Source organism: Octopus sinensis, linkage group LG18 (genome assembly GCF_006345805.1).
Source record: "Octopus sinensis linkage group LG18, ASM634580v1, whole genome shotgun sequence".
Lineage (NCBI taxonomy): Eukaryota > Metazoa > Mollusca > Cephalopoda > Octopoda > Octopodidae > Octopus > Octopus sinensis.
This window is the reverse complement of record NC_043014.1, coordinates 547,501-571,522: the sequence shown is the minus strand read 5'-3', so window position 1 is coordinate 571,522 and position 24,022 is coordinate 547,501. Positions and strand designations below refer to the sequence as shown.

Here is a 24,022-nt window from a genome sequence, read left to right as displayed (position 1 = left end):
TAGTGGATAGGGTATGTAGTGGATCATGCAGGCATAGCATGGATTCGATCCTTGATAACCGAATTTAAATGAACAGTTCAACAACACTTTCTCACAGTAAAACAATAGTTTTTCTGTGAGTGACAGCAGTTACATTTGCCAGATGCCTTAGCTAAGCAAAATAATATCTTTGCCACTTGACCCTTCTAACCTCTTCTATTTCACCAATAGCTAGAATAGAGATATCACAGACCTCCAATGAAATCTATTGTTCTCAACACTATGTCCACCTTTCTGACTAATTTTGGATAGTTATAAAAACAAGAACTCCTAAGCAAAAGTTAGTGAGTAACCAGTTGGTAAGAGCGACCATAAGTTATTGAACAGACCACTAGAGTCATAGCCACAAGCAGGCAGCGACTAGAAACCAAAAGGCCACAATTTCTTTATTCGCCTATAAAAGGCATAAATAGAAGGTACAGAAAGTTACAATCAGCAAATTTGAGACCCAACTTCTCTCAACTCTCTCACTTTCTTTCTCTCTACATTACCATATCTCTCTCTGTGGTTTACTACTACAACAAGAACGTGTACACACATACTGGCCGAAATGAACTCTTTTTAACCTCGGATGCTTTTCCATTTAATAGTTATACATATCAACCCATCGTGGTTTTGGATATATACAACGTGACGGTAAATAGATATCTCTTCCTTCATTCTCTGTTCTTCCTTTATCTTACATTATGGCAATCAACTAACAGCAAACCATTACAAACTATACTACCCTCAACTTCAACAAAGAAATCAACCATTACAAATTAATCAATGCCGTTACAGGTATATTGTATCCATGATCATAAGACTGTGGTTTTGATTCCTGAACAAGGTGGGACATTGTGTTCTTGATCGAGACACTTCATTTTGCATTGCTCCTTCATTCTACTCAGCAGGCACAAGGGAGTCATTCGGTGATGGACCAGCATCCCATCCAGTGGAGAGGAGTTGATTATATATGAAACAGAATCTGAGAAATGGACTTTATGACCCTATCACTTGACAAGATCTGTTCATCCTTTCATATATATATATATATATATATCATATGATATAATATATATATATAAATAATATAATATATATAATATAATATAATATAATATAATATTATATATATATATATATATATATATTATATATATATATATTATATATATATATATAATATAATATAATATAATATATATATATATATATATATATATAATATATATAATATAATATAATAATATAATATAATATATATATTATATATATAATATAATATAATAATATATAATATATAATATATATATAATATAATATAATATAATATATATATATATACATATATATATATATATATATATATGTCTAAACTTCCTATATTATTATTTATATATTTCGTTATAGTTTTAAGTATCGCTGCTTGTCGGGTGGAGACCGAGGTATTTATTTCACTGACAGAAACTAAGAAGGATAAAAAAGAAAGAGAAAGAAACGTTTGAACTGTTTCCCGTTTCATTTCCTTATTTCCTCGCTGTTAACCTGATTCCATCAAAGTCTTTCTTCGCACTTGTCCGCTTTATAAATTCTTTCCTGACACAACTTCAGCGACGAGATGGAAACAGACTTCCTTCGACAAATGGTCAACTTGACACTCGTAAGTATAGAATCAATCATTCAATCAATCAATTTATATCGGTTATTGTTCACAACTTGTTTACAACTTGACCCGGAAAAGAAAATGAGAAAAAAATACTGGAATGGGTGTAAAAAAAATGTGTAGGAAACGAATATGCGGGCAAAGTAACGGGAAGGTGGGGAGAGGAACTCGGAAAATTCACAAGATCCGAGTTTCTCCTTTTTAACTTTAAGGAAAATGGGGTTTTTTTCTATGAAATCTCTCTCTCTCTAAAGCTGAAGTTGTTTGGGTGTGGCAGGTTTGGTAGCCTTCAACTAACACTATCTCCTCTGAGACCAAAATTGAGAGTATGATAGAAGAAGGCTTGCTCTTCCATCCGTAGAAGAAAAAATTCAAATCGGACCATGTTAACACCGAAAGTTATTTACACCGAAATGGTACTTTTTTTTCTATGAAAATCCCTATTTTTTACGATTTTTTGACTGCTGTGTCACCATTTTTCGGTGTATTTCAACCAGAAAAATGTTCACTCAAAGAGAATAACAAGCTAAATTTTTACTTTTCAAAAATTCTAATTCTAAAGGGTCGAAACAAACCCGAGCAACGCCGGGCGATACTGCTAGTATATTATATAAATACCTTTCAAACTGCCTACATTACGTTACCGATTGTTCTTGTGTGAGAAAGGCCATCATAAACGGCGATGGAAGAAAACAGCATGCCGGGTGTCCCTTGAAAGTGAAGCGAGGAAGTCAGGGAACTGGATGGAATGCGGACATAACAGAGAACGACTGTCCGAGGAAGCGAGTGAATTCAGCCAAATCACAGACTGAGTAAAACTGTAAACTGACAGTGTCGCTTGAGCCCACCTTGAAGTCCAGAAATGCATGTTTTAACTAAAGCTAATACAGACATGCTACAGGTGTGAAACTGTATATTGACGGGAAAATGTCGGGTCCTGTGAATTTTCCGAAACTCCTCTCTCTAACCCCTCGGAAATGTTTTCAAACAAATCTATTACACACACTTAATCTTCAGGATTATTTGGTGAAAGTTTAGTTAAAAAGTATCCACTTTTCTGGAAGTTACGAGGCAACAAAATCGGTGGGGTATTAAACTGTAGTTATGCCTTTGACAATAAAAGTTACCGTAAACGGATTAACGTTAACTTTGTTACATTTTCCAAGAATTAACGGATTGGGTTAGTTTTTAGGATTTGACCCGGGTTAATGTTTACACCTAACCACCTTTTCATATTCGTTTCCTACACTTTTTTTGACGCCCATTTCACTATTTTTTGTCTGATTTTCGTTTCCGGGTCAAGTTGTATAAATTTTCTTTTTATATGTTTGTTTCCTTTTACCCAATGTTAAAACAACGGCTAAAAACTTTCTGAAGCAGCAACCCCGACTAATTTCATCCACGAACCACCACTGGTGCCCGGTCACCAAAACAAACAAAAAAAAAACCAGTCTAATAGGTGTACAAAAAACGTGTAGGAAACAAATTATATGGAAACAATAATTTGTGCAAATGAATAGGGTGTGGGTGGTGGTAGGGCTTTCGGAAAATTCACACAATCCGATTTTTCCCCTCTTAACTTTCAGGGAAACATTTTCCCGTGCAGATTTCTTTATAATCGTAATCTATGCCATTTGAAAGGTGCTTCTGTAAGATTTCATCGAAAGATATCCATATTCCGCCCATTGGATGCCTGCTGAGCCCAGGGTCAGCTTCTTTACAATCCTCTGTTGTCCAGCAGCCACTCTCCACACTGCATCTTCTTAACCCACCTTGGGCCCAACATCCATTCTCAGCTTGCCAACCTGCTGGTATGTATGTGTTTATGCATATGCAAATCCTCCACTCTTAACCCATTAATGCCCACCACCAAAATTTTTGAATTCTTTACTTTGTTATGCTCACATGAATCTAGCACAATGTATAAATGATCAAAGCATGGCTTTGATGCCAAATATGGTCAGAAAAATTATTATTCTTTATCTTCAGAAAGTTTTTTGATGCCCAAATTTATGAAATTATTTTAAATGAATATTTTCATTAAAAAAAAAAGGGCATTAATGGATTTTAAAAAGGTACAGATAGGGTGTATGGAAAGACGAGTATATATAAATATATATATATATGTATATATATATATGTATATATATGTAGGTACTGTAAATTTAGGGTGAATACTTGATAAGTGTAAGCACCTGTATATGCCAGATAGTGGCAGAGGTGTATGTATGTATGTGTATATATATATATATATATATATATATATATATATATCATCATCATCATCATCGTTTAACATCCATTTTCCATGCTAGCATGGGTTGGACGGTTCGACCGGGGATCTGGGAAGCCAGAAGGCTGCACCAGGCTCCAGTCTGATCTGGCAGTGTTTCTACAGCTGGATGCCCGTCCTAACGCCAACCACTCCGTGAGTGTAGTGGGTGCTTTTTATGTGCCACCTGCATGTAAATTTTATATATATATATATATATCATCATCATCATCATCATCATTTAGCGTCCGCTTTCCATGCTAGCATGGGTTGGACGGGTCAACTGGGGTCTGTGAAGCTGGAAGGCTTCGTCAGGCCCAGTCAGATCTGGCAGTGTTTCTACGGCTGGATGCCCTTCCTAACGCCAACCACTCCGCGAGTGTAGTGGGTGTTTTTTACGTGCCACCTGCACAGGTGCCAGACAGAGCTGGCGAACGGCCACGAACGGATGGTGCTTTTACGTGTCACCGGCACGGGGGCCAGCCGAGGCTGACAACGAATACGAACGGATGGTGCTTTTATGTGCCACCGACACGGTTGCCAGACAGAGCTGGCAAGCGGCCACAAACGGACGGTGCTTTTACGTGTCACCGGCACGGGGGCCAGCCGAGGCTGGCAACGGACACGAACGGATGGTGCTTTTACGTGCCACCGACACGAGGCCAGACAGAGCTGGCAAACGGCCACGAACGGACGGTGCTTTTACGTATCACCGGCACGGGTGCCAGACGAGGCTGACAGCGGACACGAATGGATGGGTCACTTAACCCCTGCTTTCTGATATATGATTTGATTTTGATTGTTCTCACTGGTCTTGCCGGGTCTTCTCACGCACAGCATACTTCCATAGGTCTCGGTCTCTGGTCATTTCCTTGGTGAGACCTAGAGTTCGAAGGTCGTGCTTCACCACCTCGACCCAGGTTTTCCTGGGTCTACCTCTTCCACAGGTCCCCTCAACTGCCAGGGTGTGGCACTTTTTCACACACCTATCTTCATCCATTCTCGCCACATGACCATACCAGCGCAATCGTCTCTCTTGCACACAACATCTGATGCCTCTTAGGTCCAACTTTTCTCTCAAGGTACTTACACTCTGTCGACTATGAACACTGACATTACACATCCAACGGAGCATACTAGCTTCATTTCTCGCGAGCTTACGCATGTCCTCAGCAGTCACGGCCCATGTTTCACTGCCATGTAGCATGGCTGTTCGTACACATGCATCATACAGTCTGCCTTTTACTCTGAGCGAGAGGCCTTTAGTCACCAACAGAGGTAAGAGCTCCCTAAACTTTGCCCAGGCTATTCTTACTCTAGCCGTTACACTTTCAGCACACCCACCCCCACTACTGACTTGGTCACCAAGATAACGGAAGCTATCAACTACTTCTAGTTTTTCCCCCTGGAAAGTGACGGAAGTTGTTTTCTGCAGATTTTCAGAGGTTAATGCTCCCGAGCATCTGCCACATACAAAAACCATCTTCCTAGTTAGCCTTCCTATGACATTGCTGCACCTCTTATGTGTCCATAGCTTACACTTGGTGCATCTTATAGAGTTTCTACCTACACCTTTTCTACAGATCGAGCAGGGCCATCTACCTGAAGGCGTTTGTGATTTGTCTACCTTCCTACTTATTACGACTTTGGTTTTAGCTAGGTTGAATCTAAGGCCCTTCGATTCTAAACCATGCTTCCACACCTGAAACTTCTTCTCCAGTTCTGATAATGACTCAGCAATTAGAGCAAGGTCATCAGCATAGAGGAGCTCCCAGGGGCATCCTGTCTTGAATTCCTCCGTTATTGCCTGGAGGACTATGATAAATAGGAGGGGGCTGAGGACTGAGCCTTGGTGGACCCCTACCTCTACCCGGAATTCTTCACTGTACTCATTGCCAACCCTCACCTTACTAGCAGCGTCCCTGTACATGGCTTGCACAGCTCTCACTAACCATTCATCTATTCCTAGTTTCCTCATTGACCACCATGTGAGGGATCGAGGGACCCTGTCGAAGGCTTTCTCCATGTCAACAAAAGCCAGGTACAGGGGCTTATCTTTGGCTAGGTATTTCTCCTGCAGCTGCCTTACCAGGAATATAGCATCAGTGGTACTTTTCCCTGGCACGAACCCAAACTGCATCTCATCTAAACTAACTCTCTCTCTAATTAGTTGGCTTAATCGCCATGATTGACCGCTAACTCCACAAGGTTTTTTTATTCTCTCTGTTTATTTCCTCGTGTTCCTTTCTGTTGAAGAGCGTAGGTTCGAAACGTAAAAGACTTTCTCATCTTCCTGAGTGTCAAACTAATACACCTGCTTGTTGTTTATACACCTGTTTTCGTCTTGTTTTTCTTTAAATTTCAACTATATATATATATATGTATGTAGGGAAGGGGCTCCAAAAGGGGTTCCAGGGTGTAGCATACCTGTCTTCCTAAGCTAGCTTTCCACCTCATTTCTAACAAATCATGGTGGAGCCCTTGGTCTTGGGACCGCTGATGCCTAGAAACTAAGGTTGGGACTAAGCATGCTCCCTGTAGAAAATACACCACCTAACGAGCCTCATGATAGCAAAAAGGAATGGGCACCAGGCAGCCCAAAGGTTGGGGTGGGCTGCATCTGCCAACGTCAGTTGCTATGGCATTGAGGTAGATCCAGCCACCCCCGTTAATGGGGACAAAACCCAGATTTAAAACACTGAATGATGATGATGATAATGATGATGATATATATACAGACACACACACACACACACACACACTCACAAGTAATCATTTGAACTTTGTGTATATGGCTACTATTATAACAATTCAAGCACTTTCACTGTTCTGGCTACCTGACGTCATCCACTGATTTGATATCACTTTTACTGGATCTTGTAAATGTGTGGAAATGAGATGATCAGAAGAAGGCATTTTGGAGGGCGGCGGTGGGGGGGGCGGGTTAACATAACACAGATTTATTTAAAGAGAGGGTAACATGGTGTAAGAAATAAACAAAGGTAATTATGATTTACACCTGTGTGCAATGATAGAAATAACAATCTGCTATTTCACATAGCATGCACACCTACCTAGAAAATTCTACCTCACGTCATTGATTGAGAATGCACTTAGCCACTTTTGCAGCTGCACTCTCTATTGCTCGTGTATGCACACTCGCATGCACGCTGATCCAGGAATGCAAATACTGCACAATTCATACACAAAGCAATACATCACTATTCGAACTCACCTGAATAGATACCTGTTCCCGTATACATTTACACGATTCTCTCTCTTGATATGCACAATTTTTCTCAGTTTCGCATCACATTCATCTGAAAACAAAATGCTTCATACTTTCCACAATTTTCTGCGTTGTTTTTCCTTTTATGCCTAATTCACATTCATGCAATTGTTTTCCTTACTCGATGTTCTGAAACCTATACTTTCTACCATTCCACATGCACTCCAATCTCGCACACGTTCACTGTATATTTCTTAGTTTTCTCCACTTGCATTTTCTCTTTTACTCACTTTCCCTAGATCCTCCTTTTCTTCAGAAACTCTTTAGGTGGGGAATATTGTGAGTGACCATTTCCTCCTGTGGTTACTCAAGATTGGAAACCGAATCCACATACCTGTTGCTTGTCACATGGTTGTCTCATCCTTTCTGTTTTATTAAATTGTGTAAATTGCTGTTTTACACCTTATTTTAGAGATGTCAAAGAACAGACGAGAAAATTTTTGTAGACATTTGAGGATTTGACAGGTGTAAACAATATTGGTTTCAAACATTGGTACAAGGGAGAAGTCGATTGCATTGACCCCAATGTTCAACTGGTACTTTTTAATCAACCGCAACAGGATAAAAGGCAAAGTCAACCTTGGTGGAATACAGGTATAAGTAATATTTCTGCATGAAATCAAATTCGATGACTGGCATCCGTGCTAGTGGGGTGCAAAGAGCACCATCCGTGCTAGTGGGGTGCAAAGAGCACCATCCGTGCTAGCGGGGTGCAAAGAGCACCATCCGAGTGTGATCGTTGCCAGAGCAGCCAACTGGCTTCCATGCTGGTGGCACGTAAAGGGCACCATTCGAGCGTGATCGTTACCAGTGTCGCCTTACTGGCACCTGTGCCGCCTTACTGGCACCTGTGCCGCCTTACTGGCACCTGTGCCGGTGGCACATAAAAAGCACGCACTACACTCTCAGAGTGGTTGGCGTTAGGAAGGGCATCCAGCTGTAGAAACTCTGCCAGATCAAGATTGGAGCCTGGTGCAGCCATCTGGTTCGCCAGCCCTCAGTCAAAATCGTCCAACCCATGCTAGCATGGAACACGGACGTTAAACGATGATGATGATGATGATGACAATTAGAAGAAGTGAAGGGAAACATTTTGTCGTTATCTTCATTGCAGGGAAAAGAAGCAGCAGGTTACATTACAAAAAGAAAAGAGAGGCAAAGTCTATTCCAGGTGGAGACCATTTCTCTACCAGAATGTGAACATCTTTTCTTTCAGTTGCTTTTACTTGCTTTCTCTCTCTCTCTCTCTCTCTCTCTCTCTTTCTCTCCCCACCTTTACTCCCTCCCCCCCATCTATCTTCCCCTCTCCACCTCTCATGCCCCTCTAGCAGTATATCTCACTTGTATAATGACAATATTAATACAGTGGGATGTTATGCAGGTTTAACTTTTTTTCTTCTTTTCTTTACCCAGGACTCTGATGAAAAAATAAAATTTTACAGGATAAAAGTTGAAGAATTTCCAAACATGCTGGAAGAATGTTTTAACCTTAAAGTGAATGCACTTAAGGCCAAGTTGCAAAAAGTTGAAAATGCCTTAAGAAATGAGATTTTGCTTGATTTACAAGAAGAAATTTGCAACCAACATGCTAAAGTCTTCCTCCTTTGGACTCTACATGAGCAAATATTGGCCAAGGAAATCTCCATTGAAATACTGGGAAAAGATCCGGATAACTTGTTGGCATTAACAAACCAAGCGTTAATGTTCGTGCATTATGAAAATTTCCCTGAAGTCGATAGAGTGCTGGACAAACTGAACACTTTAAAAAGCAGCCCCAATTTCCCTTCATTGGAAGCGAGAGGTAAAGCTGAAATTGCCTGTTGCATTTCTAGAATATCTTTTCACCATTATCAACGTGCCATTGAACTTTTCAAAGAAGCTCTTCAGGTTTGCCCAAACAATTACTTTTGGCTTTTTCGCCTGGCTCTGCTAATTTATCGTAGGATGAGGATATTATATGATAAAGAAAAGATAGAAAAATCTTCAAAGGAAGCTACTGAAATTCTTCAAAGAATTACTTCTAATTATCCTTGTTATGTTAATGATCATCTAATGGCTAAAACTTTGGCTTTGCTAGGATCTCTTGAAAATACTGCTTTTTTCCGTTCTCGTAATTGGAGAACAATTGAATATTTCCAGAGAGCTTGTAGTATGTTTCCTCAAGACCGATTTGTAATGGAAAAAAGTGCTACTTTCTATTTATCGATAGGTAAGTATGAAGATGCACAGAAATTGCTAGAGGAAGCCGTTAAAAGAAATGAGACCTCACTTTCACATCATCATCTTGGTATTATTTATAAAAATCAAATTCCTGAATACAAAGATTTGTGCGTTAAAGAATTACCCTTCTCCAATTGTGAAACACAAGAACTAAAAGAATTAAAAGTAGAAAAACGAATATTAAAATGTCCTGAGAGAATACCTGATATTGAAAGAAATGAAAATGTGGATAAGGCTGAATACCATTTTAAAAGAGCTTACAGTCTGGATCCTCAGAATTTACATGTCATGTATGACCTAGCCTTGTTATACAGAAGTGTGCGCGAATATGAAAATGCGATGAAATGTTTTGAAGATATTGACTTTTCAGTTTTGAACATTTGGGACACAATCAAATACTTCATTCAATATGGAAAATTTTGTTTTTTTCTGGCTGACAAAAAAGAAAGTGAAGAAGAGAAACAAGATTTAATAGATGTTGGTACGGATATGTTTGTCTGTGCCATCAATCATTTATCTGAGATTCTGGTGCTCAATAAAAGACAGAAAAAAATTTGGGAAATCAAAAAGATAATGGAAGGAATTTATAAATTTGCTGACACCGAATACAAAAGTAATCTAATGAAATTAATTCAGTCTATAAAAGAATTGCCTGATGAGGGAGGAATTTTCCCAAAACTTCTCAAAGAATGCGGTGGAAATGAACTTTCACAAAAATTACGATTGTTATGCCGACAGGAGGAATTTCAACAAGCTTTTCTCCATTTAGAGTTTTCTGGTTGTCAACAAAGTGAAATTGATGTCGACCTGAGGAAAACAATTTATCTTCAATATGCTAAAGAGTTCTATGGAAAGAGACAGAAGGTAGCTACGATAATTTTCAAAAAATATTACAAACTTTGCTTTGGCCATTCCCAAGAATCTGAACACAAAGCAGGTAGTGTTGGCTCATCAAAGATTCCTTTCTTTCAATATGATGTCTACATTTTAACATCCAAAAGTGATAATGGTGATGCTAAACATCTAGCAGAGAGTTTGGTGACATATTTTGGATTGCAAACTAGCTACGGAGACTCTGATTTCACTCTAGGAATAGGAAAAATGGTAAATGTTAATAAAGTAATGGAAGACAGCTGCCATATTGGAATCTTTTATTCCAAGGATATTTTATCTGAAACGAAATATGCCGTGGAAATTATGAAAAACCGAAAACTGAAAACTGGAAAGATTTTTCTGGTAAACAGCAATAACAGTTCTGAGATAGCCAAACATTTACAAAGTTTTCCTAATGTCGACTACAAGAACAAGAACAACATAGAACTGTTAAGACTCTTTGAATTGCTTTGTTCTTCAGAGAAAGATAGATAGATGGATGGATGGAATGGAGGACGGACGGACGGACGGACGGATTGACGAACAGATGGATGGATAGGTGGATGCATGCATACATATATACATATATACTCTTTTCCCTTGAGATTTCTCTTGTACTCCATCACTTCTAACTTTATTATCTTCTTCCCAGCTACTCACACCCTGATATGAGGCAGCCATGTATCTCTTCTATAGCAAAACTCCTGTGCAGGTGGCATATAAAAAGCACCATTTGAGCGTGGCTGTTGCCATTACCGCCAGACCGGCCCTTGTGCTGGTGGCATGTAAAAGCACCCACTACACTCTCGGAGTGGTTGGCCTTAGGAAGGGCATCAAGCTGTAGAAACTCTGCCAGATCAGATTGGAGCCTGGTGCAACCATCTTGTTTGCCAGTCCTCAGTCAAATCGTTCAACGCATGCTAACATGGAAAGCGGATGTTAAATGATGATGATATATATATATATATATATATACTGTCGTTACCGTCTTGCCTTTTTTTTTTACCCCTCTGCGAAAAGATTTGCTTTTCGCGGGAAGGAAGTTTTCTTCGAAGTATACGTCTCGCTTTTATCCTTCGAAACGTTTAGTAGATGAAACCTTAGCGACTGAAGAAGGGGATTTTTCGTTGTGCTTATTGTCCTGTATCTCTCTTTTTTTTGCTTGTCTTGTTCCTTGGTTTGTGTCTATGTGTTTCGTCTCTCTATGTGTTCGACGTCTTTTTGGTGTCCTGTACACATATATGCGTGTATATGTACATGTAGAGGTAGGTACGTACATATATGTTTATATATATGCATATGTTCTATTTTATTAACATATATATATATATATATATATATAAATATATTCATATATATAAGAAATGGCCATAATAGGACATTCGACTCACTAGAAACAGCAGTTAAACTCCAAACCACTAATAGTTGTAATTCTGAAATGGAAAGAGAAATAAAAACGTTTACCCCTTCCTATCTGGACTATGCATAGTTTCGGCAATCTTTAGTAAATAAATTAAATTTATTTACAACTGGCGTGCCTCTTCAGCAGAAAACTAAGGACTACCATATAGTCACGAAGCACTAATAACCATGCTTCGAGTCTATATGCTATAACTTTTCAAAATCCACCATGTACATCAATGAGTAATATGATACAATATGTAGGGTGTACATTGGTGTGACTAAAAATAGTATGAAACGACTAAACTATCATAGATACACATTTAAAAATAAAAATAGGATGAATTCTACGGGGTTAAGTACTTATATTTGGGAACTTAAGAGCAAGAATATAGATTTTGACTTAAATTGGAAAATACTCACTTCCGCACCAGTATATAATAATAGACATAAAAAATGCTCTTTATGTATCAATGAAATTTTCTTCATCATCAAAGCTGGCCTACCCATTATTAATAATATTAATGAGCGGAATTAATTTTGCCTTCACAGACTAGCGTATACCTTCTCTAGATTTAAATAGCACCTAGTTTTTTTACCAGTAATTTTTTAACATTTTTCTATATCGGATTGTGCTCTTGGACATTATAATTTATAATTTTATATCTCCATATATGTGTTCTGTATTGATTGTTTTTGTCTCGGCTTGAAAATATATTGAAATATATATGTATATTCTGATATATACATGGTATTTTGATCTTCATGGAGTTTTCCATTGGTGTCGGGTGTATACACGTATCATATCTTAGGCTGTTGGTTTGGGACTTTGTTATACTGATACGTAACTACTATGGGTCTATATTTAGTATACAGTGTTTATTTTTGGATAAGTATGTATGTATATATTTACTTATATTTTGTGTGTATGTATATGTATATATATGTATATGTATATGTTTATGTGTAGGTGTATGTATTAGTCTACGCATACATGTGTATATGTATGTTGATATATGTGATTGTATATATATATATATATCTTCCTAGTAAGCTTTCCATGTATTTGTTTGGCAGTTTTATATATTGAGTTCTCTTTGTATACGTCTAAATTTGTATTTTATTTTATTTATCTTTTTTTTTCTTCTTCTTTATTATTACTATTATTATTATTTTATATTATTTTATTTTTTATTCATTATTTATTATTTATTATTTTTTATTTTTTAACTTTTATTTATTTTTTTTAGTTACAGGCACCTATTAATTTATAATTAATTTAATTTATAATAAATTTATATCTTACATTTTATATTTAATAACACTTTCTGTATATTGTATATGTGTTTATATGTCCTTCGGTTGTTTGGTTATGAATGTATATATATGCAAAGCTGTGGGCAGACTTGTATATCTGTAATTTCGTACGTATATGTGGATATGTCTACATAAGTTCATGCGTGTATGTATATATGTATGCATATGAATATATATATATATTCATGGGTGGATATATGTGTATATGTTTCTTTTTATATATATATCAATACATATATGAGTGTGTATGTATGTATATGCAAATGTTTGCGGATGCAGTGCATGCGAGTGTATATATGTATATGGCTGTGTGCGGGTGGGGGTATGTATGTTGGTGCAGTTTTCCTATGCCTATGCTTGTTTATTAGGGAAGGTTTGAGTGGGAACACAGTCGAAATTGTGGTTATCTGGAAGGTTTCACAGCACGATAAATGTTTACGAAATTTGTGGTGTAATTTCAATTATGTATCTTATGCTAATAACGTACTTCGACTGAGTATGGGTGTCTGTTTGCATGCATGTATGTATATTTATGGATATATGTGAGTAGTTGTGTATGTAAACATATATGTGTGTATGTAAGCTTGTATTTCCTGTATTGTGATTTATCCATGTATATATGTGTAAGCGCACATATACGTGTGTATGTCTGTAAGTATTTCTTAACAAACCAACCGTAAGGAAGACAATTGAAATTCAAATGTGCCGCCCAATCGTATTGGGCGTTCGATCTTTAGCTATCTCTGAACTTAATACTTTACACATATCACAGTCAAAATTATGGCTGGCACCCGTGTATATGCTTGTGCACCTGTGAAATTTGCTATGGTGTAAATTAATGTTTTTCTTTTTTCATTTTTATGGTACTGTATTATTGTTGTTGTTGTTTTTGCTATTATGTTGCTAACCGCGTGATGCATATATTGTTTTGCTGGTATTAATGTTAATGTTATTAATAATAACAATAATGATATTAGTAGCAATAGTGGCAATGATAATGGTAATGATGCTAATATTAATGACATTTTGTAACTTAATATAATGAACTCTTGACTTTGTATATCTGCATTTGAATATGAATATGTGTATGTTTGTATATTGTAATATTCTAATATATTGTTTTGAACAACTGTAACCTTGAATATAGAACATATGTATGTATATTGCTGTATATTATTATGTGTATGTATATATATATGTATAGGAGTATGGGTATATGCACTCATATGTATGTGTATATTATATATTATGGGTATGTACCCACTCTTGTATGGGTGTACCTCCTCTGATTTTCATATTTAATTTAGTTTGTACTTCATAATCTCTGAAGAGGCCTTGGGATATTTTTGTAAGTGTCTCATTTATAACCACATATTAACTTATCACACATGGCTAATATGAGCATAATGAGATACCCATATCTGCATGGCTGAAACAGCTGTAAGATGTACTTTATATTTATATTTATTTATATTTACTTATGCATATTGTACTTATTGTATAATATTACTCATTGATGTACATTGTTTTGTTCTATACTATTATGTTTGACCTTAATGTTCATATGTAGTGGTTTAATAAATTATGTGATTGGGTATTATCTAGTAGTTGATTATTGATTAAGGTGTATTTCTCCATTTTCTTATTTTGTATTATTAATTTGTGGTAAAACATTTTACCTTTGCCCATATAATACAGTAAATAAATTAATTGCATCACAATTCTTAACATTTATGTATTAAGTTTGTTGGGTGCTTTACTGGCAGAATATTGGATATATGTTATCCCATGGAGGGTTACACTCACAACCCCTATCTCTCTCTCTCTCTCTCTCTCTATATATATATATATATATATATATATATATATACACACACATAGTAAATCCAAACAAAGAAGAACAAACAAGAAAAAACAATGATGCGAGGACGTGGTACAAGTCCTGTCTTATCAGACGCTCAGGAAACGAAGGAAAGGGGATTTAACGTTTCGAGCCTTGCTCTTCTTCAGAAATAGAAGAAAGAAGGGAAAACACAAGAAGAAAATCACCACCGATACCCACGTGGTTAAGACAGCAGAGTGCAAGAGAAGGAGACGTGTGTGTGTGTGTGCGCGCAGGTCTGTGTGTGTAATAATAGCACGTGTATGTGTGTGAGTGTGTGTGGTTTTGGTTTATGTGTGTGTGTGTGTGTGTGAGAGTGGACTTTGTGTCAATGTCGTAGGAAGAATTTATGGTAAGAATATTAGGTCGGAGTTTTTTTGTGTGTGTGTCCCTTCACATGCGCTGAGGAGAATGATCAGTAGAAAGGTGTTTACCTGGTAGCTTGAAGTATGTGTGTGTCTGTGTGTGTGTGTATATGTATATGTTGTGTGTGTGTTTTGTATGCTTGTTTATGAGTATGCATTGGGTTGTGTGTGGAGTTGTCTGAAGCAAATGTGCATTACTCTGTGTGTGTGTGTGTGCATGTATGTATAATTGTGTGCGTGTATGTATGAGTGTGTATGGGAGGTATGTGTGGTTCATTTGTCTATGTGTATGTGCGCGTGGGTGTATGTGTGTGTGTATTTTTTCGTGTGTGTGTGTATGTATGTGTGCGTGTATACAGAAATAAAATAAAAAATAAATTATAATAAGGTTGATAGGGGATAAAGAAGAAGAAGTTGATACGATATAAAGTGGAGCAATTAAAAACAAAAATGAAATAAAGTTGCTTTGTTAGGTCTGTCGTTCTTCGTTATTTCTGTAATAAAAATAGTTTTGAATGATTTCTGTGCGAGTGTATGAAATGGGTGCGTGTGTATGTGTGTGAGAGAGGAAGAGCGAGAATTTCATTAAAAACTGCCCATTTTCCTGCAAGTTATAATGATTCATGTGAATTTTCTGAAATTCCCGGAAAATGTTTTTTCACAAAAAACTCTGACACAATCGGAATCTACTTCACCAGAAAATGTGTTTGTAGAAAATTTCGTTAAAAAACAAAAATACGCATTAAGTGGGCGGCTCTAACTTATGCTTGTATACCCTGGTAACGGGAGGCCCCGAAACGGCCCTCATTCTCTCCTGTTCACCTCCAGAAACGTGACAGTATCTGGAGTGCAGGGCTCTGAACTGCTAGCACTTGCACTGGCAAGGTGTTTGCAAGCACAGAAATAAATGAATGCCCGCTTTCTACGTCAGTCAGTGAAGGCAGTCACTGACGTAGATTTTAAAATACGTATCTTAGTAAATTCACTCAATACAATAAGGTTGCTTGGCCGCGTCCAGTAACTAGGATAAAGGTTGTCAGGCGTTGAAAGTGAAACTACATTTAAAATTGTTTTGACGACTTGTAACTTCTTTCGAGGAGTTTCCAGCTTTGAAAACACTTCAACACATTCCAGCTGTGAAGAATCTACACAAAACTTAGACTAAACTTCTTCTGTCGTCTAATTTGTAGAATTTATTTCACTGACAGAAACTAAGAAGGATAAAAAAGAAAGAGAAAGAAACGTTTGAACTGTTTCCCGTTTCATTTCCTTATTTCCTCGCTGTTAACCTGATTCCATCAAAGTCTTTCTTCGCACTTGTCCGCTTTATAAATTCTTTCCTGACACAACTTAAGCGACGAGATGGAAACAGACTGCCTTCGACAAATGGTCAACTTGACATTCGTAAGTATAGAATCAATCATTCAATCAATCAATTTATATCGGTTATTGTTCACAACTTGTTTACAACTTGACCCGGAAAAGAAAATCAGAAAAAAATACTGGAATGGGTGTAAAAAAAATGTGTAGGAAACGAATATGCGGGCAAAGTAACGGGAAGGTGGGGAGAGGAACTCGGAAAATTCACAAGATCCGAGTTTCTCCTTTTTAACTTTAAGGAAAATTGGGTTTTTTTTCTATGAAATCTCTCTCTCTCTAAAGCTGAAGTTGTTTGGGTGTGGCAGGTTTGGTAGCCTTCAACTAACACTATCTCCTCTGAGACCAAAATTGAGAGTATGATAGAAGAAGGCTTGCTCTTCCATCCGTAGAAGAAAAAATTCAAATCGGACCATGTTAACACCGAAAGTTATTTACACCGAAATGGTACTTTTTTTTCTATGAAAATCCCTATTTTTTACGATTTTTTGATTGCTGTATCACCATTTTTCGGTGTACTTCAACCAGAAAAATGTTCACTCAAAGAGAATAACAAGCTAAATTTTTACTTTTCAAAAATTCTAATTCTAAAGGGTCGAAACAAACCCGAGCAACGCCGGGCGATACTGCTAGTATATTATATAAATACCTTTCAAACTGCCTACATTACGTTACCGAATGTTCTTGTGTGAGAAAGGCCATCATAAACGGCGATGGAAGAATACAGCATGCCGGGTGTCCCTTGAAAGTGAAGCGAGGAAGTCAAGGAACTGGATGGAATGCGGACATAACAGAGAACGACTGTCCGAGGAAGCGAGTGAATTCAGCCAAATCACAGACTGAGTAAAACTGTAAACTGTCAGTGTCGCTTGAGCCCACCTTGAAGTCCAGAAATGCTACAGGTGTGAAACTGTATATTGACGGGAAAATGTCGAGTCCTGTGAATTTTCCGAAACTCCTCTCTCTAACCCCTCGGAAATGTTTTCAAACAAATCTATTACACACACTTAATCTTCAGGATTTTGGTGAATTGAAAGTAGTTAAAAAGTATCCACTTTTCTGGAAGTTACGAGGCAACAAAATCGGTGGGGTATTAAACTGTAGTTATGCCTTTGACAATAAAAGTTACCGTAAACGGATTAACGTTAACTTTGTTACATTTTCCAAGAATTAACGGATTGGGTTAGTTTTTAGGATTTGACCCGGGTTAATGTTTACACCTAACCACCTTTTCATATTCGTTTCCTACACTTTTTTTGACGCCCATTTCACTATTTTTTGTCTGATTTTCGTTTCCGGGTCAAGTTGTATAAATTTTCTTTTTATATGTTTGTTTCCTTTTACCCAATGTTAAAACAACAGCTAAAAACTTTCTGAAGCAGCAACCCCGACTAATTTCATCCACGAACCACCACTGGTGCCCGGTCACCAAAACAAACAAAAAAAAACCAGTCTAATAGGTGTACAAAAAACGTGTAGGAAACAAATTATATGGAAACAATAATTTGTGCAAATGAATAGGGTGTGGGTGGTGGTAGGGCTTTCGGAAAATTCACACAATCCGATTTTTCCCCTCTTAACTTTCAGGGAAACATTTTCCCGCGCAGATTTCTTTATAATCGTAATCTATGCCATTTGAAAGGTGCTTCTGTAAGATTTCATCGAAAGATATCCATATTCCGCCCATTGGATGCCTGCTGAGCCCAGGGTCAGCTTCTTTACAATCCTCTGTTGTTCAGCAGCCACTCTCCACACTGCATCTTCTTAACCCACCTTGGGCCCAACATCCATTCTCAGCTTGCCAACCTGCTGGTATGTATGTGTTTATGCATATGCAAATCCTCCACTCTTAACCCATTAATGCCCACCACCAAAATTTTTGAATTCTTTACTTTGTTATGCTCACATGAATCTAGCACAATGTATAAATGATCAAAGCATGGCTTTGATGCCAAATATGGTCAGAAAAATTATTATTCTTTATCTTCAGAAAGTTTTTTGATGCCCAAATTTATGAAATTATTTTAAATGAATATTTTCATTAAAAAAAAAAGGGCATTAATGGATTTTAAAAAGGTACAGATAGGGTGTATGGAAAGACGAATATATAAACATATATATATATATATATATATATATATATATATATATATATACGCGAGAAAGAAGCAACAAGAATGGATAGGTTTTTAGTACGATCGTTTCATACAAGGACAGGTTTTATTAAAAGTTGCAAAGATTACAGCATATAAACGAGTCCCGTACTCATCAGCTAAAATACATGTAAGTTCTCTAGACATCCTAGTGTTTGAGGCTATACTCATGAAGTAATGTAGATAATTAAACAGATTTCTAAAGTTCATTAAAGTTCTTTAAAGATGATGTACAGTCTTATCACAGAATTTTAAAAAAGTTTTGATAGCATCACAGAGAAGGTGACCTAATCCATATGAATTTCCATAGATATGATGAGGGATTATATACTCACAGAAGACATATATATATATATATGTATAAAGATGGCGCTGAACTAACAACAAGTGTGTTAACGTCTCTCTCCTAAACATTAAACAAGTCCTTCCAGAGATCGATGTTATCAGAAGCGAAATTGTCTGCAAAGCGAATATAAGTGAAAGTACAAGTCACTGTATTTGAGAAGAATATTTTCGCTTTTGATATAGTGTTTTGCAACTAGAACATACTCGCGAATACACGTGTTAAAACGCACGTGTGTTACTTTCCCGAAATCGAAGTGAATTTTATTCTTCGTCTGTGAATCAACAAGACACAGGATATTTTCGTTTTTGATGTATATCTGCGTGTTCTGAAAAAAGCCTCTGAAAAATTTGCTGCTTAATACCAAATCGCTTAGGGAAATACAGAAAGTATTCCTCAAACTGTTGCACGTGCTAAATCGAAACTCAAATCCCTTTTGTTTACAAAGTGCGCTTGGGGAAAAAAAGGTCTGTCTTGTCTATCTATCTTCCTTTCTCATAAAAGGGAATCGCGTAAGTACTCTCTCTCAGCCGGTAAGGTAAGGAAAAAAAAAATATTACTTATTTTGTTATCATTAGTGTTCTTTCAAACAGAAAATAATAATATATCTATGTGTATGTATATGTGTGTGTTAGAAGTATAGCCGCAATTATTTTTAGAAGACATTGTTTTAGCGACGGACAAATGTATATCTTCTTTTCTCTTTTTCTCTGCTTAAATTCTGTAAAATCTCTATGTGTATGTATATGTGTGTGTTAAAAGTATAGTCACAATTAGTTTTTATTTTAGAATACATTGTCTGTAGCGACAAATACATATTTTCTTTTCTCTTTTTCTCTGCTTAAATTCTGTAAAATCTCTTGGATTGTTTTCTTTCAGCTATTTCATTATTATTATTATTGTTTCTTTATATACTCACTTGGTACTACTGTTTATATATGTGCATGTGCACACGTGTGTATATGTGTGTATGTGTATGCGTGTGTACAAATAGCTTCGCTTAGAATTCTCCCCTCTCTTTTTCTCTGCTTAAATTCTGTAAAATCTCTATGTGTATGTATATGTGTGTGTTAAAAGTATAGTCGCAATTAGTTTTTATTTTTTATTTTAGAATACATTGTCTGTAGCGACAAATACATATTTTCTTTTCTCTTTTTCTCTGCTTAAATTCTGTAAAATCTCTTGGATTGTTTTCTTTCAGCTATTTCATTATTATTATTATTGTTTCTTTATATACTCACTTGGTACTACTGTTTATATATGTGCGTGTGCACACATGTGTATATGTGTGTATGTGTATGTATGTATACGCGTGTGTGTGTGTGTGTACAAATAGCTTCGCTTAGAATTCTCCCCTCTCTCTCTCTCTCTGTCTGTCTCTTCAGTTTCTCTCACTCACGCTTCTCCTTGTCTCTTCATAGCTCTCATTCTATCTTACTCCCCTCTTTCAAATATATAAATTCTCTCTATATTTCTTCCTTCTCTCCCTATCTCTTCAGTTTCTCTCCCGCTTCTCTTTGTCTCTCCATTACTCTCTTCTATCTCTTCAGTTTCTCTCCCGCTTCTCCTTGTCTCTCCATTTCTCTCTTCTAACTTACTCTCCTCTCTCGGATACATATAAGGACATAGACGCTTTCTCTCTCTTCCTTCAGCTCTCGGTCTCTCCTCTTCCTCTTCTCTCTTACTCTCGGCTCCCAATTTCTTCTTAAGTACATAGACGCTCCCTTTCTCTTCTAACTTACTCTCCTCTCTCGGATACATATAAGGACATAGACGCTTTCTCTCTCTTCCTTCAGCTCTCAGTCTCTCCTCTTCCTCTTCTCTCTTACTCTCGGCTCCCAATTTCTCCTTAAGTACATAGACGCTCCCTTTCTCTACTTTCTCCCTACCCCCCTATTGCACTATTAGATTAATATAAATTAATATAATATAATATAATATAATTCCTCCCTTCCTCACAATCACAATCTCTTCATCTCTCCTCCCTTCTCCCTTTTTCCCTCACAGCTTCTCTCTCTCTCCCCGCTACAACGGAATGGACAACATGCAAAAATTAGAGGTGAATGCAAACACTGGTGTCAACAAAAGCCAGCGTAACTGGACGAAAGTAGAGCTGGAAGTTTTCATCAGAGGATGGAGCTCGGCCGACAGATCGCAACCAACTAAAAACATAGCGGCGACCCTGAAAAGCCATGGCTTTATGAGGACGTTGGCGCAAGTAGAGAGGAAGAAAAGAGAAGTCGAAAGGGCCTACACTCTCATTGCACCACACATGGCTTTGCTAAGCCAAGTCCTCAAGGTGGACAAAGACAAAGAGAGAGAGATGGAAACAGGAAACACCAACCACAGAGTGTCAAAAAATGACACGCCCACTGCCACAGTCGAAGAAGGCAAGCAGGGCAAACAACAGATAGGCGGCGATGGGGAAACAGAAAATAACCACCCGGATGAAAAGACCTATGCAGAAAGGAACCAGTGGACAACCGTCCAACGGAGGAGAAAAAACAGAGAGGAACTGGGGACAAGAAACCCAGATAACATGCAAATTCTTCCGGAATGGAACCTGCTGGCATGGAGAAACAGGGGAAGGATGCAGGTTCGCTCATCCCAGGCCCTATGGAAATTGCATCAAACCCACTCGACCAAAATGCCTTAACCAAAACCAGAACAAATACAAGCTGCCCCAGAAATATGCAGACATAGTGCGTAATGCCCCAACAAGGAGAAGGCGCACATTTGCAGAGGAAATGCAGACGGCGGCAGCAGAACAAAGAAATTTTGTGGAAATGGCAGAGAAAATTGTGGGACAACTGGCCTGGATACATCGTCTTCAGAGCCAGGGGCACTCACAACAGCACTCAAGACCACCACAATCAAGGGACCCAGGGTGGCCACCGCTGACGCCGGCCCAGGTAACACACCGTCAGCCTTTATTGACACCCGGGTGTCTCACCAGTGCTTCTGCTGAATGTCAGAGGTCTGGTGAAACCCACTAATATGGGTAAAATTCCTTACCTTAGGGACTTGAGCACAAGCAACCATGCAATATGCATAGCGCTGACTGAAACGCACCTGTCAAGCAGTATAGCAGATGCAGAAATACACATACCGAAGTATACTGTTTTTCGGTCGGACAGGAAGGAAAGAACTCATGGTGGGGTTGCCCTGTACGTCCGTGAAGATGTCACACCCATAGTACTGTTGACACACTCAAACTCAGTCTGTGACACACTGATAGTACACATGAAACAACCGAAAATAGTAATATGTGTCACATATCGGCCACCAGACACCCCTAGTCATGAAGGAGTGTTTGAAGATAGCCTCAGAAGAATAGAAGAAGTCCTGGACAAACTGGACCAGGGTAACACCATTCTACTGCTGGGAGATTTTAACCTTCCGAAAGTCAAATGGCCAGATGGCCATCTCCTCCCTGGAATGACATCACTTGAACAGAGACAGACAGAGTCCTTGTTGGCTCTCACACGCAAGTTTTTCATGGAGCAAGCAGTGCTTTGGCCAACAAGAGGTGAGAATGTCTTGGACCTCTGTTTCACAAGCAACCCGATGCTCATCCACAACATAATGGTAACACCAACAATTCTCTCAGATCACAACTTAGTAGAGGTAATGATATATGGTATGAGAGAGTTAGTTGAGACGCAGCCATTAGAAAATACCACAGGCCTATCCAGTCTAAACTTCCATAAGGCAAACTGGAAGAAGATCAACGAAGAGATCCGAAAACATGACTGGAGTGACTTCATCACCACACAAGACACCAACACACATTTCCAACATTTCATGACAACAATACAGAACATATGCCATAAGTTTGTCCCGGAGAAAAAAGCCAGCGGGCATAGGAACGTTATTCCCAGAGACAGGAAAATACTTATGAGGCGAAGAGCTAAGCTCTCGAAGCAACTGAATGCACGGAAACTGCACTCAAACTTTCCTATGAGAAGGAGAGGGTAGAGAGAGAAGCCAGGGCCATAGAGAATATTAAAACAAACCCTAAAGCCTTCTTTAAATTTGCGAAAGAAACCACCTCGGTACACTGCAAGATTGGCCCACTCTTGATAAAAAGGGCTCTCTAACTGAGGACCCCAAGGGATAAGTGAAATACTAAAGGAACAGTAAAAAGTGTGTTCACATCCCCTCTGGGGCACATGCAAATCACAAACCCAGAAGTTTTCTTTGATGCCACAACACTCCAAAACCAAACAACAACCATCGACCACATAGACATAACAGAGAGGGATGTAATATCTGCCATAGAAGAAATGAGAATAAACTCAGCTGCTGGACCAGATGGATTCCCAGCAGTCCTCCTAAAAACATGCAGGCATGCCCTAGCGGGACCACTGAAGAAGCTCTTCAGTGGTTCCTTGGCTAATGGTAAACTGCCCAGGGCGCTAAAAGAAGGCACCATATGCCCTATCCACAAAGGAGGGAGTAGAGCAGAGGCCAAAAACTACAGGCCAGTCTCCCTGACGTCACACATAAGTAAGGTCATGGAACGAATCATCAGAAAAAAACTCATCACGTTCCTCGAAGAAACTAACCGTCTCACTGACACACAGCATGGCTTTCGCCCAGGAAGAAGCTGCCTTACGCAGCTGTTACAACACTACGACTGGGTACTGAAACAACTACTGGATCGCTCACAGGTGGATGTGGTATATCTCGACTTTGCGAAGGCCTTTGACAAAGTCGACCACGGAGTGATATGTCACAAATTACTCAGACTCGGCATAACAGGAAAAGTAGGTGAGTGGATACATGACTTCCTGAAGGACAGAAGCCAGATGGTTGCAGCCAATGGAGCCCTCTCGGGAAAGAC

At 38.1% G+C, this 24,022-nt stretch overlaps 2 protein-coding genes across 3 annotated transcripts in view; both read left to right on the top strand.

Moving 5' to 3' along the window:
- The first annotated feature begins 1,460 nt into the window (after nucleotides 1-1,460).
- Nucleotides 1,461-11,131, top strand: LOC115221518. Its single transcript, XM_029791720.2, has 2 exons — nucleotides 1,461-1,681; nucleotides 8,659-11,131. The coding sequence occupies exons 1-2, from the start codon at nucleotides 1,640-1,642 to the stop codon at nucleotides 10,831-10,833; spliced, it is 2,217 nt and encodes a 738-aa protein (XP_029647580.1). The 5' UTR covers nucleotides 1,461-1,639; the 3' UTR covers nucleotides 10,834-11,131.
- A 5,064-nt stretch (nucleotides 11,132-16,195) lies between these two features.
- LOC115221675 overlaps nucleotides 16,196-24,022 on the top strand; it is a 26,000-nt gene continuing 18,173 nt past the window's right edge. Inside the window, exon 1 of one of the 2 annotated variants that reach the window (XM_029791876.2) lies at nucleotides 16,196-16,707. The gene's annotated coding sequence lies outside the window, so the exon portion shown is untranslated. Of the gene's footprint in view, nucleotides 16,708-19,350; nucleotides 19,715-24,022 lie in introns of those variants that run through there. The other variant, XM_036510615.1, reaches the window with a different exon arrangement.

What these genes read in the sequence shown, in the direction of transcription:
- LOC115221518 (XM_029791720.2), top strand. Translation starts at nt 1,640, where the DNA reads ATGGAAACAGACTTCCTTCGACAAATGGTCAACTTGACACTC. An exon ending in AAATGGTCAACTTGACACTC is followed by an intron (nt 1,682 to 8,658) that starts GTAAGTATAGAA and finishes TTCTTTACCCAG; the next exon opens with GACTCTGATGAAAAAATAAA.